Consider the following 18,953-nt stretch of genomic DNA (forward strand, 5'->3'; position numbering starts at 1 on the left):
GCTTGTTTGGAAAAAACAGGGTGAAGGGGTGAGGGTGACAATATTCTGACGCCTGACTGTCCTCTGAGCCGTCCACAGAGTGAAACGGCAGCTGAGCTGCCATCTGTCAGAGGCAAAAGTCACCTGCGACATTTTATAACGACAGGTCCGACCCCAGGAGAGTCAGTTCACTGAACCCATGGGCTGTTTCTGGCTGTTCTGGCTCCTGGGAGGGGAACGTGCAGCCAGGTGACGCCGCTGGTTGTCTTGTTCCCGCCTCCAGGCAGAGGCAGAACACTAACTCCCAAGGTGAGCTGCAGCTGTGCCAAAAATCATCCAAGTCTGGGTTACTCTGTCCTCCTCCAAGTGGGAGCAACAGAGGTTAAGCCCGGTTACAGAGGCTGGAGCAAAGTTTCAGATAAAGCGGGAAAAACAGGGAAACACTCCAGCAGCCCCACCCGCCCTGCCATTCACCCTGTAAACCTGAATTTAATGCTGGGGGTCTGCGTAAACTTTCAGTAGGAAAAGGGGGATGAAATGCTATTCTGTGGCTACTGGTCTTTTACCCTCAAATGGCCTCCAACTAAGGACAGTGTGGGCACCTTGCCCACCCAAATATTCAGGTTCTCCTAAGAACCGACACGTGGCTTGGTCCACCACCAAGCTCGTAACAATGAACAGATGTGCAGCAGCAGCGACGGGTCCCTGGGCTCAGACATCCGTCCCCAGCACATACTCCGCCCCGGCGTCAGGGCCGCAGGGCCCAGCACCTGACCCGGCTGCACACTGTCCTCGCCGCCCTACTGGGTTCACAGTTGACTCAAAGCAGCAGATGGCCAGAAATCAGGGCAACAGTGGACAACCACGAGCGGCTGGTGTCAAGCAGGTCCGCTCTACTCAGCAAACAGCCACCGTTCCAGCCTCGGGGGACAAGGACAGTGACAAGCAGGCACACGCCAAGCTCAGCTTCTCTCCCTCCACCTGCACGACACCTGAGGACGTGAGGCCGGGCTGCTCAGAGGCCCCGGGGGCAGCACAGCGGGGCACAGGCACCGGCACTGCTCAGGCCTGAGCCTGGAACGCAACCCGACACAGCACCTCAGGGGCGTGTGCAGCTGCACCCCCCTTGCCGAGGGGACAGCGAGCCCCCTGGGGAGGGACAAGTGTGGTGCAGGCCCTCGGCGACAGGTCCGTGGGATCTCAGTAAGCACCGTCGTCCCTTCCCTCGCTCCCCGGCCCCTTCCCAAAGCAGCCTGAAATCCTTCCAATTTTAGGTCCTTAAATGGTTTTCTCTCAACCCACTGGTTACCAGTGTTTTCGTCATGTTAAGAAATGTCTTTTAACTTTTTTTCAGCAACTTTCAAATATGCAATCGAATATTATCAATTATAGTGGCCATTCCATCTCCACGACTTGTTTATTTTATACCTGGGGGTTTGACCCCCTTCACCCATCTCGCCCGCCGCACCCCAGCCTCTCACAATCGCCAATCTGTTCTCTGTATCTATCAGCTTGGTTCTCTTTTGCTTTAGATTCTACATACAAATGAGATCACACCCTGTTTGTCATTCGTGGTCTGATGTACTGCGCTTACTTTTCTCCCGGTCCATCCATGATGTCACCCAGAAAGAGTTCATCCTTTTTACGGTTGAATAATATTATTCTCTCTCTCTCTCTCTCTCTCTCTCTCTCTCTCTCTCTCTCTCTCTGTGTGTGTGTGTGTGTGTCTGTGTGTGTGTGTGTGTGTGTCCTCTTCTTTATCCATTCAGTTACTGATGGACACTTAAGTGTCCACGTCTTGGCTATTGTGAATCACACTGCAGTGAGCATGCGGTGCAGACATCTTTGTGACTCAGTGATTCCATTTTCCTCTCATAAACACCCAGGAGTGGAATTGGTGGGTCTTTAATTTTTTGAGGAACCTCTATACTGTCTTCCGTAGCGGCTGCACCAATTTGCAATCCCACCAACAGTGCACGAGGGTCCCCTTTTCTCCACATCCTACCAACGCTTTTCTGACAGGTGTGAGGTGACACCTCCCCGTGGCTCTGATTTGCGTGTCCCTGATGGTTACTGATGTTGAGCACGTTTTCACGTACCTGTTGGTCATCTGTGTGTCTTTGGGAAAATGTCTCTTCAGGTCCTCTGCCCGTCTATTCATTGGAGTGTCTGTTTGCTGTTGAGCTGTATGAGTTCTTTATATATTTTGGACATTAACCCCTTGTCAGATACATGATTTGCAAATATTTTCTCCCATTCAGTAGGTCGCCTTTTCATTTTGTTGATGGTTTCCTTCCTTGTGCAGAAGCTTTTTAGTTTGATGTCGTCCACTTGTCTATTTTTGCGTTTGCTGCCTTTGCTTTGGGTGTCAAATCCAAAAAAATCACCAAGACCGATGCCCAGGAGCTTACCACCTGTGTTTTCTTCTACACTTATGGTTTCAGGTTTATGTTCAAGTCCTCAATTCATTTGAGTTAAGTGTTGTGTGTGGTGTGAGACGGGGTCCAGTTTCATTCTTTTGCACGTGGGTATCCGGTTTTCCCAGCACCACTTATTGAAGAGACTGTCCTCTCCCCACTGTATATTCTTGGCTCCTTCATTGTAAATGAATCAACCATATAAGGGTGGGTTTACTTCTGGGCCTTGGTTCTGTTGAATTAATCTATGTTTGAAATCAGGGAGTGTGATCCCTCCAAGTTTGTTCTTCTTTTTCAAGATTGTCTTGGTTATTTGGGGTCTTTTGCGGCTCCATACAGATCTTAGAATTGTTTGTATTATTTCTATGAAAAATGCCATTGGAATTTTGAAATTGCATTGAATGTGCAAATTGCTTTAAACAATATAAATATTTTAACAATATTAATTCTTATAATCCATGAGCATGAATAACGTTCCATTTATTTGTATCTTTTCCACTTTCTCTCCTCAATGTCTTATGGTCTTTAGTGTACAGGTCTTTCACCTATTCAGTTAAATTTATTCCTAGGTGTTTTACTCCTTTTTTATGCGATCACAAGTGGGACTGTTTTCTTGGTTTCTCTTTATGATAGTACATTATCAATGCATAGAAACACAACCGGTTTCTGTGTGCCGATTTTGTATCCTGCAACTTGACTAAATTCATTTATTAGTTCTAATTGTTTTCTGGTGGAGTCTTTATGGTTTTCTGCGTATGGCATCATGTCATCTGAAAATAGTGCTATTTTTACTTCCTGCTTCCCAATTTAGATGCCTTTTATTTCTTTTTTTTTGTCTGGTTGCTGTGGCCAGGACTTCCAATACTGAGTCAAATCAAAGTGGCGATAGTGGGTGTCCTTGTCCTGGTCTTAGGGGAGAAGCGCTCGGCTCGTCACCACTGAGCGTGATGCTCGTGTGGGCTTGTCAGATGTGGCCTTTGCTACACGGAGGTACGTTCCCTCTCTCCCCACTTTGCTGAGAGTTTCTATCACGAATGGGTGTTGAATTTTGTCAGATGCTTTTCCTGCATCTACTGAGATGATCATATGATTTTTATCCTTCATTTTGTCACTGTGCTGTGTCACGGTGACTGATTGGAAGATACTGAAATAACCTTGCGTCCCTGGAACAGACCCCACTGATCGTGGTGTGTGGCCATTAGATCCTTTTAATGGACTGTTGAATTTGGTTTGCTGTTATTCTGCTGAGGGTTTTTGCATCTATGTTCATCAGGGATATTGGCCTGTAATTTTCTTTTCTGGTGACATCCTTGTCTGGTTTTGGTGTCAGGGTAATGCTGGCCTGGTAAAATGAGTTTGGAACTGTTCCCTCCTCTTCTCCTTTTTGAAAGAGTTTGAGAGGGATTAGTATTAATCCTTCTTTGAATGCTTGGTAGAATTCCCCAGTGAAGCTGTCTTGGCCTGGACTTTTGTATGTTGGGAGGGTTTTGGTTACTGATTCAGTCTCCTTACTACTAACCGGTCTGTTCAGATTTTCTAGTTCTTCATGGTTCAGTGCTGCGAGGTGACCACTGCCCTTTCTATCGAACTTGCTCTTTCTTGAGTTACGCTGATATATTCAAATGTGCTACAGAGGCATCTCACAAGCCTGACTGCCACCTGCCTCCTCCAGGTGGCCTTGCATTTCCATGCTCTGGCCCTTTGTGTGTGTTCTTCAAGTTTCACTCTCTGAACTCAGTCTGACTTTTCTCATCAACTGTTTCGTGAGGGACTTCTGACTGTAATCTCTACAACTGCCAAGAGTAATAATAGTTCCGATCCCACCTTCATGCTCCCGGCGCCTCCTCTACACCCCACCTCTGGAAGTCAGTGCCCCCCCCAAAGCATTCACTCACAGCCTGCAGTGTTCTCACACCCCACTATCAGTCTGGAGGCCCCCACAGCTCCTCTGCTGAGAATACAACGGTGATTATTACGTTTCATTTATGATGAGAGGCTCAAGGAGGTTACACGTGCTCTGTGGGCGAGGGATGCACACGGAAGGCTTTGTACCGCAAGTGCTTCAAAACCAGCCACTCGACCAAATCCAGTCCTCATGCAGCCACTTCTATCCTGCTCACAAGTCCTTCGTGCGTGTACTCAATGTATCAAGGAGACTTTAAGGACCTTGGGAACCAAATGTTTTTTCTACACTCCCCACATCAAGTACTGGGGCTGCAGTAAACGTGAACCATTCTGACCCACAGCCAAGTAGAAACACACTCACTGCAGAAGCTTCAACCACACGCCCACGTTCACACCAGCTTTCATCAATAAGAGTCTCCCTGACTGATGGCCTTCTGTTCTCCCCTCGGTGTGGACTCTCCTAGGAACCTGCCATTTGATGCGTCTTCATGGATTTAGCTTTATCACACTCAATTGATCAATGAACTGGTTTTGAAATTCTGCCATCCTGCCCCAGGGGGGGGGGGTCCCAGGAGTCACTCTGCACCGGCGTCCTCGCCGCACCTCCGGCAGAGTCTCTGGGTCTGTCACTCGCACATCACTACCCAGGCGTTGCTCGCTTTCACGTAGTTTAAGTACAGTGGCTTTCCCACATCATCCCACCCCCACGACTCAACGGCAGTCTCTCCTTTTTAAGAAGCGCGCTGGGACTCCCACTGAGGAAGTGGCAGCACCCCCAGCCCCCATTTAGAGCTTCAGGAGAGACGATGACACAACTGCAGACCGAGTCCCTCTGGGAGGACATTTTGTCTTGGTTCCAGCCTTGTCCCCTGTGCCAGCATCCACACGCTCCCTCCGTGACTTAATTTAACTCCACGTGGCAGAGCCACAGGGGCCCAGCTCTCGCCTCCCACAGCAGACATGCCTACCTGCCCGCTCCCTCCAGCAGCACCACCTGCTCGTTGGGGAGGAGTGGAGCCCACCTGGGCCTCCGGGAGTTGGGGCGAACCAGGCACAGATTCTGCTTGTTGTGAGGGAGCCTGGGTTTGTTTAATAAGATAAGACACATGGACACAGAAGTGACTCATGAAGGGAGAATTTATACTCACAGGGGTCCCTAGAAACGGGGGCCACACGGGAAGCACCCGGTCAGGGCGGGCAGAGGGAGCAGGGCCTTTCCTGTGGCTTCCGTGGGAGGGACGGGCAAGGCAGGCTCAGGGCCGGCCAACGGGAGTGACTCCAGTGGCTGTGGCACAGGGCTGTTCTTAGGTGTCTCATGCCTGCCCAGGGGACTAGGGAGAGGACATGAGAACCCCACAGAGCAGTGGCAGGTGCAGGTTCTGGGTTAGCTGGTCTGCCTGGAAAGGTGTGCTGTCGTCAGTCCAGTTACTTCCACCCCAGGGTCTGGCTGGTTCTGGGAGGCACAGTCCATCCAGGGTCCCCGAGGCCCGAGATGTCACAGGTCAGAAACAGAAAACAGAAGGCGTGGTTACTTCCCGGACCCCAGGGGCTCTGCACGGTGGGGCCTGACCCGGAGGGAAGGAAAGCCACTTCCTCTGCCTCGCAAACTAACATTCCTCAGTCCAGAGAGAGCAGTGTTCAAAAAACAAAAACGTGAGCCCATCCCAGATATAAAAAGCCACACACGGCCACTGCTCTCCAAGGGGCCGTCACCACCACGCTCCGCATTGCCACCCTTCTCAGTGTAATTATTATCAACTCATCAACTAGCTGAGATGTTTAAAGGCCCTGAGTTTAATAAATAACTAAGAACAGTTTAGAACAAGCAGGCAGTGTCCTGAGCGCCTCTGTCGGCCTGCTCCTCAGCACCTTGGCCGCAGCGGGCGGCAGCGCCCCGCTCACTGACCACCGGCCGCCCCCCAATGCCGTCCTGGAGCAGCCCCAACACGGGGCGTGAACTTGGGGCTCCCAGAGACATCTCACGGGCGTCCCCACGGCTGCACTGTTGTTGGCACGGATGTCATGTCTGTGAGGACAGAGAGCCTCAGGGGGTCCCCACGCTCACAGCCGAGCGACGCACCCACATCCACGGGGCTGGCTGACCCGTCAGAGCCCTCCCTCAGCAGACAGCATAAGCATACCGGTGACACTGGCCCCGGGACCGCTCCCACACGCCACTATCAACTGAAAGTGAGGACATCCTCCTACAAAGGTGCACATACGCTCAGGTTTAGCCGTCAGCGTGTGACTCAGCTGTGAGGTCACGCACACCAGAGACCATCGAACTCCAGCAGTACCATCAGCTTCATGCATTTACTTGAGGAACAGGCTACTAGGCGGTCTCGTTAGAAGGAAAGGTTTGTTTGAACTGACCCCAGTTCCTGACCAGCTGCTCCTGCCTGCTGAGTTACTAGGGCATCTAATAAACTTTAGACCTTTGGCCGTCTTTGATTGTTTGATTATTTTAAAAGCCAGCCTCTAAGACCTTTTCCCTTAATTAGTTATGCTTCTCTGCTATGCTACTTCTTGGGTAACAGGGCACCAGTCACCTGATGCGAACACAGTGTGGACGGAAAAGGGGCCACAGGTTAAACCTGACAAGCTCAGGAGACTGAAAATAACCACATAGGATGGTGTGAACATAAAAAATCCCTAACTAAGGTGGGTCATGGCGGGAGGTCACATCCTTGGCCTGTGGCTTTCTTGACAAAGGTCAATCTCTACCTTAAGTGAGCCTTCTATTGTCTTTTTGCATCTAGGATAACATGCCCTTGGAATGTCAGTCATCCCTTTTTCCAGACCAGAGCAGGAAGCTATTCTTGTTCCCTGATTACCATCTCTGTGTGCTGTAAAAAGTGAACTATTAACTATCCTGCACCCACCTATGTGAAAGAGGTACCTGTCTCTCCAATTTACTCTTATCCAATCCCAGAGGTTTCCCCGCTTTGCTGTCTCCCACCCCCATAATCTACAACCAACGGATTTCATGTAACCTTCCTCCTTTAACTCTATGTATAAAATAAGCTGCAAAACTGCTATTTTACGGAGCATTTTCTCAATCTGTTGAGATTGTGCTTCCTGGCAATTGTCATCAGTTTGGCTCAAATACATTCATAAACTTTCTCTTAGGCTGGAAGCTTTTTCATCGACAACCCATTCAGTTCAATTTGACAACTGCACTCCACATGCTGAGGGACCACCAAAATGGGTGCAGTTGTGACCCTGGGGCGTCCTGTGGCGTGACACCCACACCACACCTCTGGCGGACGTCACAGACCCATCATGGCCACTGCCCACTGGAGGCCTTCTGTCCACGTCACCCAGAAGGATGCACCCTTGGACCTGGCACACAAGAGGAGCACCAGCTGGCCACCCTGACGCAGAGCCAACTTCTCGTTGGCACGTAAGCCGTGACCCAGGAAGGACATCTCGGCTCGTCACACAGCAGCATGACCCACGCCGGAACCCAGGCTGGTTCTCCAACAGCCCGACATCCTGGCTTCACTCTCCCACAGAAGCATTTCCTTCCGTTTCTTCCATTACCTGTGCATTTGTCCTTAATATTCCTGCACATTAACCCCACTCACACCTGCAGGTTGGCAGCTGTAAATCAAGTGTTTCCAGAGTGGTTTACATGCCACCTGAATACCTGTTTGGCCACGAAATTGCACTGGTTGGAAATCAGCAAGCCCTTCTCGCAGAAACCAGTCTGTCATCACCTGACGCTTTCACTGGACTTTAACGTGAGGTATTGACATTCTAACACCACCTCTACTATGTACGGTTGTGGCTGCAGACAACGAAACCTCTGACACGATGCAGACACAGAGTCGTCCTGGACCCAACATTCGGACGGTGCTTAGAAGTATTTTTATTTATTTTTAAAACCCAATAAATATATTTTAAAATGTATTTAAAATATACAAAATATAAAATAATTATCTTCATCAAAGATGAAATAAACTCTTTTCATCTTAAAAAAAGCCTTTATCTTTAATGTAGAATATTTTTAAAATAAAATGCCTTCCTGGCAGTAATGTATTATTTTTGGCAAATATTCAAACTAAAATAGAGCTGTGACATGAGGACAGTCTGTCATGCTTACACTCTGAACTCAGGAGAGTCTGTGCTACAGAAACGCGGGGTAAGAAACGTTGAGCACGGCTTATTTTTTAAAAAAAATGGAGAAAAGTTTGACTGCCGTGAACAGGAACAGAAGGGAAAAATGGACTGAGATGAACAGAGTGGGATGAAGAAGGAAGGTCAAGAACGTGCAGAAACCACAACAGCACAGAAAACAGCACAGCTGCATGTGCGCCTCAGGCCCAAGCTACACAGATGGGTCCCTGCTGTGGGGACACGCCGCAGCAGTGTCGGGGGTGACTGACCGCACAGCCTGCACCAAGCGACAGTCACGGGACCACAGATGCTAATGCCATGCTCAGTGCGAGACACGCCTGCACACGCCATCAGACGCGTGCTCGGTTTCCACACGTCCCCGGCAGAGGTACGGGCAGCACAGCGCTCTTGGCATCTGCGGTTTCCCGACAGTTACTGTGCAGCAGGCCCCACGCGGGACCCTCGCTGAGGCCGGGCTCCTGGCTGGTCTGGGCCCCTGGACGTGTGACCAGGCCCTCCGACAAGGTGCTGGTGAACAATGCCGCACAAGTGTCATCACCGCTTGCCCCGGAGGACACAAGGAATCAGCGCAGCAGGGACTCATGGGCTGGGGCCCGAAGCCTGCTGTGCAGGGTCGCCCTGACACTGCGGCCACTTCGGCATGTCCCACAGCAGGGACCCCATTGGCGTAACTCCTGCCTGACACACACGCACAGGTTCCTGTGTGCTGACTGTGACTGTCCTGGGCATCCCCTTGTGGCCACGAGTCTTCCCATCAGGACAGGTCCACGCCGAGGCTGCACAGCCCTCCCCATGAATCACTGAGCTGGGGTGGCCCCAGGGCAAGTCACAGACACGGAATGGGTTGTTGAAACTACCTCCCAAGTATCCAAGGTCAACAACATTTCGATTTGCAGACCACTGACCAGTGAAGGGAAAGATGTCGGTGGCGAAAATAATACGAAAGAAGCGTCCAGACAGCCACCGACAGCGCAGCTGCGCATGACTATGCGTGCGGCCGAGCAGCAGGGGACGCCGTGACCGCTGCAGCTCAGGAACAGTGCCAGGCCGACTCCCCGAGAGTAGCAGCAGGGGGCGCAGCCACCCGCCGGGCTCTGCCGCCCTCCTCAGGACCATACAACAGCCAGGACCTGCCCTTCCCCGGCAGGGTCTCCTCTGCCCGCCTCCCCCGCCAGCCCCTCACTCTGTAGGGAGGACATGCTCTGAAACGCACCGGGGAGCCGAGAGCCCTCACCGGCAGGCCTCGTCATGGCCCACCGTGAGGAGCCGGCAGGATTGGGGGCAGCTCCCTGACAGACAGGGAGTTAGACGGACAGCACACCGACGTCAGGCCCTGTCAGTCTGACACCAAACAGCAGTGCGCTCTTAGGTACCAGGCTGCTCACTCTCAAAATACGGCTTCTGAAGTTCTCTACCGGTGGATTCGAAGGTATTTTTTCAAAACAATATGCTTTGGTACTTTCAATAACAAAAAAAAATACTATATCAGTTTACCTTCAGTTCAAACTAATTTGTCTTATTACCTATACATCTAAAAAGCTATAAAGGACAAGAAAATGAAAGGCTGTAAGGTCATTTCTTTGTTAAGAATATAAGCCACACACCTGTCTTCCTGAAACAAACCTACAGCCACTGTGCCTTTTCCACACGCGCCTGACGGGTCCCCGTGCAGAAATGTGAGCGCGTGTGTCAGTCTCGGCTGCAGCGATGGCTGGACACACCGCGTGAGGATGCCGCCCACCTGGCCAGTTACCCAGGAGCCACCTCGGCCCAGGCCACACGTTATAAGAGCCCCTGCTGACTCAACTCTGTCAGCCCGAGTTTCTACAAAAGGCTGACAAAAATCACCAGCGCTCAAAATTTTAAGGGATCTTAACCAGCAACAACCAAGTGGCAGAGGCACATTTCAAAACAGAAGCCTGAAATCTCAACTTTTTGAACATCCAATGAGTACTTGCATGCGCACGCGCACACACACACACACACACACACACACACACACAGAATACTTGCAGAATTCAAAGACTGAGGTTCGAGATCTTGAAAAGTTAGGGAACTTGAGAAAATTCATTTACATTTTAACCCATAAGTACAAAACGGCAGCACAAACTATGTCACTTTCAGCTGAGCCGTATCCATAGCTTCAGATAGTGAACCGTCCAGAAAGTCAGGGTGCAGTCACACTGTCATTAACCTCCATTTACTCATTCTGATCAACTTTACTTCACAAAAGAAGGTATGTCCTCGAAGGTACTGTCCTGTGATGACAGTGAGGACAAAAAATGGAGGTGACAAGTAAGCCTTCCTGGGGACACATTTCTTATCACGGAACTGAACTGACTGGGCGGGCCAGGTCCTCGCGAGGATGTCACAGCCACGAACAGCGTCGGGAGCACAGCAGGCACCCAGCGAGCAGTGACCTTCCTGCCGCTCGCCCACAGCAGCCTCGCTGTGGAAGGCGCTGCCACAGCCTCAGGTCGGACGTGTCCACGGTGCTGAACAGAGCAGCACAAATTCAGCAGCTTAAAACGACCGGCGCCCACCTGCTCCCACTTGTGCGGGTCGGCAGGTTGGGCAGCGGAGCTGGTGGCCCGTCAGCTGGCCCTGCCTGCAGCCTGTGTGGGGGACCCAGTTGGAACAGCTGGGAGACACAGGTGGCTTCACCCCAAGCCCGGCGTCTATGGCCTGAATCTCCCCAGGGTGGTTCCTGCCCCAGAAGGCAACCCAGACCCCTTTAAATGGCCAGTTCCAGGGGTCATTTCTGCCTTATTCTGTAGGTCAAAGTGAGTGACAAGGCCAGGCCAGATCAGGGGGCCTGCAAACAGCCTCACGAGGGGGGCGGCAGCGATTCTGAGCACCCCACCCGCCTCGCCCCATCAGAAAGCTCCTCTCACCTGTAACTGCGTCCCGCCCGTTTGCAAAGAAACGTGAAACCAATGAGCCCACGCAAGCTCTGGCACCGGACAGGTCAGAGTTAACAACACGTCTGGTTGCGTTTCCGTCTGCGTTAGGTTACAGCAGCCTTGCTACGGACCAAATTGTGTCCCCCCCAGAAACCTATGTTGAATCCTAACCCGTGATGTCACAGTGGATCCTAACCTGTGATGTCACAGTGGCAGGAAGGGAGGCCTGAGGGAGGGGATGTGTCCTTCTAAAGAGAGACCCCAGGGAGAGGACCTGTTTCTCGCCAGTGAGGACACAGCAAGGACACAGCAAGGACACAGCGAGGACACAGTGAGGACACAGAGAGGACACAGTGAGGGGAAACAGCGAGGACACAGAGAGGACACAGCGAGAGGACACAGTTAGGGGACACAGAGAGGACACAGTGAGGGGAAACAGCGAGGACACAGAGAGGACACAGCGAGAGGACACAGTTAGGGGACACAGAGAGGACACAGTGAGGGGAAACAGCGAGGACACAGAGAGGACACAGCGAGAGGACACAGTTAGGGGACACAGCGAGGACACAGTGAGAGGACATAGGGAGGGGACACAGCGAGGACACAGCAGTCTGCAAGGCAGGAAGAGGTGCCTCGGGAGAGGCCAGTGCTGCTGGCACCTTGACCTTGGACTTGGAGCCTCTGGGGCTGAGGGAGTGAGTCTGTCTGAGCCCAGGCTGTGGAGTTTGCTGATGGCCCAAACGCACTCACACAGGGTTGCGGGGGCCCCTTCAGAGAAGGGGTGTTGTGCACGTGCCACCAAAACCAGAGACGTCTCTCCCGGTCCTCACACCCTCGTGCCAGCCCCACCACCGCCCACAGCACCTTCAGCGAGGCTGTTCATCCAAACCTGACCAGGTATTCCTTTGGGGGCAAACAGACCCGACGGTGACTAAACACCGCTTTGCTATCTCCAGCCTCCACTCGCCCCGCGTGTGTCCAAAGCCCCAGAGGCCCTGCAGTTCCACCCTCTGCTCTGTCAGGTCTCCAGTCTGCATCACTTGATCTGCAGCACGTTTGACAGGAAAGTCACACCGGGGAACCTAAGGGCTTATTAAGGGTCATTACGGTGGCATGTGTTGACACAGAGTGAAAACCTGTATTTGAGTCACAGCAAAACATTTCATAGCTGCGTGACAACGGGAAGTCATTCCCGTGCACCCAGGATCCGTGTCCCCTCCGGCAAGATGGGCAGCCTTTCCACCCCACAGGAAGTTGCAGGAACGGCCACAGCAAACGTGAAATATACGTGCAATGTCCACTCTTAATGTCGGGATTTGAATTTAGCACTAGGGAATGTCCCTGTCCCCAAGTCTTTAGGAGTCACGTGCAAGGTAGGTATGAGACTAATGAAACAGAGTTTTGCTTCCACACATACACTCACCGCCAAACTCTTACTGCCAATTACCGGGAACCATTTCTTCAGACAGGTCTGGTCTGTGGCGGAGAGAGCAGAGCTTTTCACTGATTTCCCATATTTGCTCATCAGGAAATTAAAGATCTTTCAAGGACCTTCAGCTCAAAGGAACGAAAGCGTTGGACGTGGCAGCACAGCCACCTGACTGTCCCAGCGTCATATCGCAAAGCCCTGCTCACTGAGCAGGCGGACATGCTGCAGCCTTCTAAAGCCTTAGGGACGGTGCACATAAGCTCAACACCCAAATATAAGAACAAAACTATTTGCTCAACATAGGCCATTTTTTTAAGCTAAGCCCTGTAACAAACATCTGCTTTGAACTGGATACAGTGAACGATCGCCCAGTGGAGACAAGACACACGTCCCACAGACCTAAGCGGGCAGCACAGACAGGTGACAACGGGCTGCTGCCACCAGCTTGTGCAGCTGCAAGAATGTGACACCCCAGCGCTGGCCCCTGTCCCAGGCCCAGGAAAGCCGCCTGTCAAACACTGACCAGCAGTACATCATGATGAGCCCACGTCAGAGTCAAAAACACTTACAGCTTCAGTGACTGTCACATTACAAAGTTGCAAATACACAAAAATCAGTCCCACAGTGCATATGGAAAATACAATCTTTCCACCTCAAATTTTATATACAAATTATTTCACAATCATCTTTCACTGTCAAGCAGAGATATACCTCAAAAACTCAAACACCGCCACATACTAATCTGTCTGTGGTTTCGTTATTTAATTATCAAAGTTTGCAAAGTCAGTCCTGCTGCTTGGCTGCAGAGTCCGCTCATTCCTGAAACTCCCCATTACCCTTAGCAGTCGAACGGGCTGCGACCCGACAGACAACGGGGGCAACGGGGCTGAGTCAGAAGCCCAGCCCGAGCGCAGCCTAAATAAAGGAGAATTCCTTCCACTCTCTCCTGCCTCAGCCTGATTTCCCCAAAGGACAAGAAAGACAGCTCTGAAGCACATCCCCACAAACCAAGATAAGGAAGACAGGCCACCTGAGGGCCCAGTAGCCGAGCTCTCCACGGCTCGGCGGCGCATGGCAGGGAGACCGAGGCCTCGCCTACACTGCCCTTTGTGGAAGGTGCTGCGAACGCCGCATGCGCACTGCGAGAGGGGGTGGCAGAAGGGCCACTGCTCCCCGGGGCTGCGTGTGACAGACACTTCGACAACTCAGTGCAAAGCATTAAAGGAACTACTGCTCAAAATGGTCCCTCAAATGGTCCCCAAAGCACACGGCACGTGCCCCGTTTGGGACGACTTTAAGTGCAGGGTGCCTGAGTCCCAACCAAGACGAGCCGGCAGCCAGGCTGGGATGCAAAGGAGCCACTTCCTCTGAGACTGGCAGCCTGTCCAGTCACAGAACCGGCCTGGCTCCCCCAGAGCACGAGTGAAGGAGGGAGGGACCCAAGGACGACATCTCAGCAGCCAGAGACCACTCCTCACGTCCCAAGGGTCCCTGCAGGTCCTCCCTTCACTGGCAACCCTCTGAGCCAGTCTCCACCGCACCTGCTCACCCCACACCTGCAGGCCCAGGGAGGTGCCAGCCAAAGGCAGGTGCAGGGGCCAGCTCTCACCGGCACCCAACCAACGCCGAGGGCTTGGGGTGAGGACTGGGGCACACGTCTGCAAAAGCCCAGAGCGAGTGTGTGTGCCCGCCTGCGTCGGGCCGCCTGGAGGGTTCCTGGGCTGTGCGTCTCCTACACAGCACAGACTCGCTCAACCGTCCAGCGCTCAGGTCCCTGAAACTGAAAACTTATGCAGGACATGGCGCAGCGAACGGGATTCAGTCCAACTCCTTAGATCATTAACCAAAACTGCCCCCAAGTAATCCAAACAGCAAGAGACGGCGATGACGTATGTCTTCTGAAAGCAGCCATCTGCCTCCAAATGCATCGCGATGTTGGCCATCACACCTCATGGCCAGTCTCTCAAGCATATTAGTTCTGTGACAACGAAAGACACCTGAAAATAGGTGTCTTTTTCCAGATATTCAGCTGCAAGACATGTAGGTGAATCAAGTATGTAGCATTTCTAAAACAAGTAAAAATCAAACAAGCGAACAAAATGAAAGCTGTAATTTGTCCCAAAGTTGATCTTTTTAAAACTTTGTGATAAAATGCACAGGACATAAAATGTACCAGCTTAACCATTTTTAGTGTCCAGTCAGTGACATTAAACTAAGCACATTCACATTACTGTGCAACCATTGCCGCCACCATCTGCAACGTTTTTCATCGTCCCAAACAGACACCCATCCAACGGTGGCCTGCTTAATCAAAAATCTGCCGAGTCCTGCACAAAACCACTGAGGTATAAACAAATCACATTCAAGTCTGAATGGAGCCCACGTGTCATGAAAATGCAAACGCAGGACGCACCGGGTCTGAGCTGAAGAAGCCTCCCAGTGATGCTGCTGAGAAATGCAGCAGCTTCGGACGTGCTGATTTAATTACACGGTAAAACTAGATTTGCAGATCTTTCAGTTCTGAATGTCAACAGGTATCATCTCGGCCACGTCGTCTTCCTTCACATCTGACACATCCCTCCCCTTCCCGCACCTGACGTCACGACCTCAGGTCCTGCAGAACTGACTTTCGAGCGAAGCACTCAGGATAAAGCACCCTTAAGGAAACCGCCTAGCAAGCGCCCTCAGAGTCAAGTCTTAATGGAAGGCTGCTGATTCCAGAGGCCGACGACTTGGATTCTTATGAAAAGCAAATAAAACATCTCAATGTGGCAATATTTCCCACATTAACTTCAAACTGCTTATAAAACAAACTGCCTAAAAACAAAGAAAAACTCATTTCAATACTTAAAATCCACTTAGGCTGCCATAGAATAGTACTTAACTTTTAATGAATTTTATCATTACTTTGGGTGCTTCTCAGAATCGAAGCAATGACTCACCTGAAAGATGTAAGCTTAACTGGGAAATTCATCCTTCTTTAAGTTGTATGACACTGGTGATGTATGACGTTTGCAAAGAGTTTTGTTTATTTGAATGTGAGTTATTTCATATAGTTTCATTACTAATCAATACTTTCAGAAACTAGAAAGATGCTCAAAAATATCTAACCATGTTCTAAACAAACTTCCCTATAAGCATTAAATATGCTACAAACACAGCTGAGAATAACTGGGTGAAGAAACAGAGACAGCTCTGTGAATTTGTCTGAGAAATAACGGCCAGTAATGTCATCTCTCCATGCTCATAAGTAAAAACAAAGATCTTGTTTTCCCAAAATACACAGGCTGTCCACACAACACCGCCCTGTCACTCGCTCAAGGGTGGCCAGGAACCCTTCCCGCCAGCCATTTGGTAGAGGCGCTGCAATAACCAAAGCAGAGGAAACCCCAACCAATTAAATTCTTGTGCCCATCACACAGGAGTCCTTTACGATCCATTTCGTCATGGATAGAAAACGCCTCAGGGAGTGTCAGTGACAGCGTCCCAGCCACCCAACTGTCCTGGGCACACGCAGCAGCTGGTCGCAGGAGTGGAGGAACTCCCACGCAGCCCGGCCAACAGCATGGGCGCCTTCCCCTCAGGACTCGCTGTCTCCCGGCTGAGCGCACCTTACACTGGGGACCCTGCACCGAGGGTCGCGGAGACCTCGATCCACAGGATAGCACACTCCACATGGATTCTTTTTGTTTCTTAACTTTTACAACAACAAAGTCCCCGAAGGTTGTTTTCAGACTGTTTTTCCTCCATCACGTCTCCTCCATCCACGTGTGACCTACAAGGAGAGATCACACCACCGTACGACCGCCCGCGGCAATGCCTGTGCCTGGTTTCACTCACTGACATACTGAGGGTGTGCAGACCTGACTGCAAACAGGCCCCAAAGGCGTTCCAGACCACCAAAAATGGTGTTTTAATAAGTAAGTACAATGAACACAGAAACAACTTTGAAACTAAAATACTCATTCTCACAAGACAACCGATTTCCCCTAAAAATCCAAGAAAACAATCATCTAAATCTGTTTCCTTTGTCAAAGAAAATAGGTCTCTGAGCTCAGGTGCCAAGTCACTGGAGAAGCGAAGAGCCCACTGTGGGCTCATTTTGGTCAGCACGGGATCCTGCGCTCCGACGGAGAGCCCGAGACGCCCCAGTCGAGCCGTCACACTCCTCCACTTCCCACCGACAGAACAAAACGCGCTTACCTGTGTTCCTGTCCGGTAAGATGCAGCAGTGCTTCTGCAGAATGCCGGGCAGCACCTGTGTCAAAACAAAACACGCGTGGTTATCGCTCAGGCAGAGAAAGGCAGCGCATGAGCTCTGCAAGTGTCTCCTAATAAGGCCACCGGGGCTGCACTAGGCCCTCGCCCCAGAGCGACCTAACCAATCAAACCCTGAGAAGTTTGACGACAGCCGTTTTTCATCAGCAAGGCCGATCAGGTAAGTGTGCTGACGACCGCGCTGCCCCGGAAAGGCAATGCAGCTGCCACGCAGGCCTGACGGGTCCCCAGGGTGTCGGGGAAGCGGCACCAGGCGAATGGGCCACCAGTTTCTGTGATGGCTTTGAACATGTTAGGTGCAATTAGGGCCCGAAAAGGGAGGTGCTGGAGCAGCACCCCGGGTCTGTCCTCTGGGCTCCAGCAGAGACGCTCTCATGGAGGCCGACTCACAGACACGTGAAAGGAAAGGCTGTGTACGTGCAGTTTGGCAGAACGTGGCAGCGGAGACACTGTACTTGGTAAGTGAGCAGAAGGTGAAAATAACGGGAAGTGGCTTCCCCAGGAAATTCAGCGTCGTAAGGCAGCTGCAGGGCACAGACCTGACAGCGGGAGATTTACGACTGTGCTTCCCTCAACTCAGAGCATCGGCACAGGATGGTCTTAGAGGCTTTCAAGACGTCAGGGGCAGCAGGTGGAGCGCTAAGGACGCCAGGGCCCAGTCTCCTGTGCCAAGTGCAGGCTCAGGGGTTCGGCAGCGCGTCTGACTCGCACGGGGCTGCTGGGGCGTGGGGACACAGGACAGCACCGTGTGACAGTCGGGTAAGCCCGGCACTGAGCTCCGTGATGACAAGGACAGCGCCAGCTCCTGCCTGCCTGTGACACAGCACCGCTGTGGACGCTCACGCACACACACACACACGCACACGCACACGTGCAGTCCTCGGCTCCTTGTGACCGACTGCATTTCCTTCCCACGGCACAGCTGGCTCAGCCATTCACTCCCCTTTTCCAGGGTTTCCAAAAGGCCTCCCAGGTTAACACCAGGGCAAGAAACAGTCCCCTACGCGGAAGAAATAAGTGGCCCTGGGAGCCGGGAAAACGCCGTACAGCCCATGATCTGCCTGGAGGAGGAAAACAGAAGCCGCACAGGAAGCGCTTCCAGTCCCTGCAGGCGGAGGCCGCCCATTAATGTCCTGGGGAAACGATGACCCTGGCCGCTGCAGACGCCACTTCACTGTCTCTCTACCGCCGTGTCCTCCCCAAGGAAATGATGGAAAATGCTGCAACTGGCTTCAGTTTCCTAAGGAACCACGGCCAACGGCGGACACACCGTGAGAACGTCCCGCGTGCAGCGCCCGGGCTTCTCCAGCGCCCACCCGAGCCCCAAACCAGTGCAGCGCCGGATGCCACAGACACGCCTGGGAGAAGTGGACATGCTGGACTGAGGGAACCAGCGGACGCCAGCCCCACCGCTGCTGCTCCGCCAAACGCGGGTAACCAGGTGTGGGGGCGGCGGGGCACCATGCTGCTGCCACAGGACAGAGGGGGACTTGGGGGCCGAGGGGGACGCAAAAGCCAGGGCGAGCCCCACGAAGCTCGGGCAGCGTCCGGCCAGCTGCCTTCTCAGCGCGGGCGGCTGGCTCTGGGGACCGCGTCTAGACAGTGTGCAGAATCACCAATATGGTGATTGGCTTGGAATCTTTGGCCCCAACCAACCTGTAACTGTTTCCAGAAATCAAAGGCTAAAAATGTCCTAGGAACAAAAGTGAAGAAGATGCAAGAGGCCACAGAGGAACCAGGGACCCCGCGCCCCACACAGAGCGCGGCTGCCTGTGCTCCCAGGACGCAGGCTCTGGCATCCCCAGGAGGACTCCAGCCCTCCAGGCCCCCTCCCACCCCGCTTCGCTCCCCCGTCACCCCCTCCTCCTTGGCCTTTAGCCCAGGAGCTCCTGTGTCCCCCCG

The 18,953-nt window shown here is 52.2% G+C and overlaps 1 protein-coding gene across 2 annotated transcripts in view; it reads right to left on the reverse strand.

The window, feature by feature from the left end:
- The window catches only part of DLGAP2 (DLG associated protein 2), a 484,295-nt gene that overhangs the window by 354,458 nt on the left and 110,884 nt on the right, over positions 1-18,953 (reverse strand). Inside the window, exon 3 of one of the 2 annotated variants that reach the window (XM_019668777.1) lies at positions 16,977-17,031. The exons of the other annotated variant lie outside the window; for it this stretch is intronic. Coding sequence (XP_019524322.1) covers positions 16,977-17,031 — 55 coding nt within the window. The remainder of the gene's footprint in view (positions 1-16,976; positions 17,032-18,953) is intronic. 2 annotated transcript variants of the gene reach the window in all.

This window comes from Hipposideros armiger, unplaced genomic scaffold, assembly GCF_001890085.2.
Source record: "Hipposideros armiger isolate ML-2016 unplaced genomic scaffold, ASM189008v1 scaffold_538, whole genome shotgun sequence".
NCBI classification, from domain to species: domain Eukaryota; kingdom Metazoa; phylum Chordata; class Mammalia; order Chiroptera; family Hipposideridae; genus Hipposideros; species Hipposideros armiger.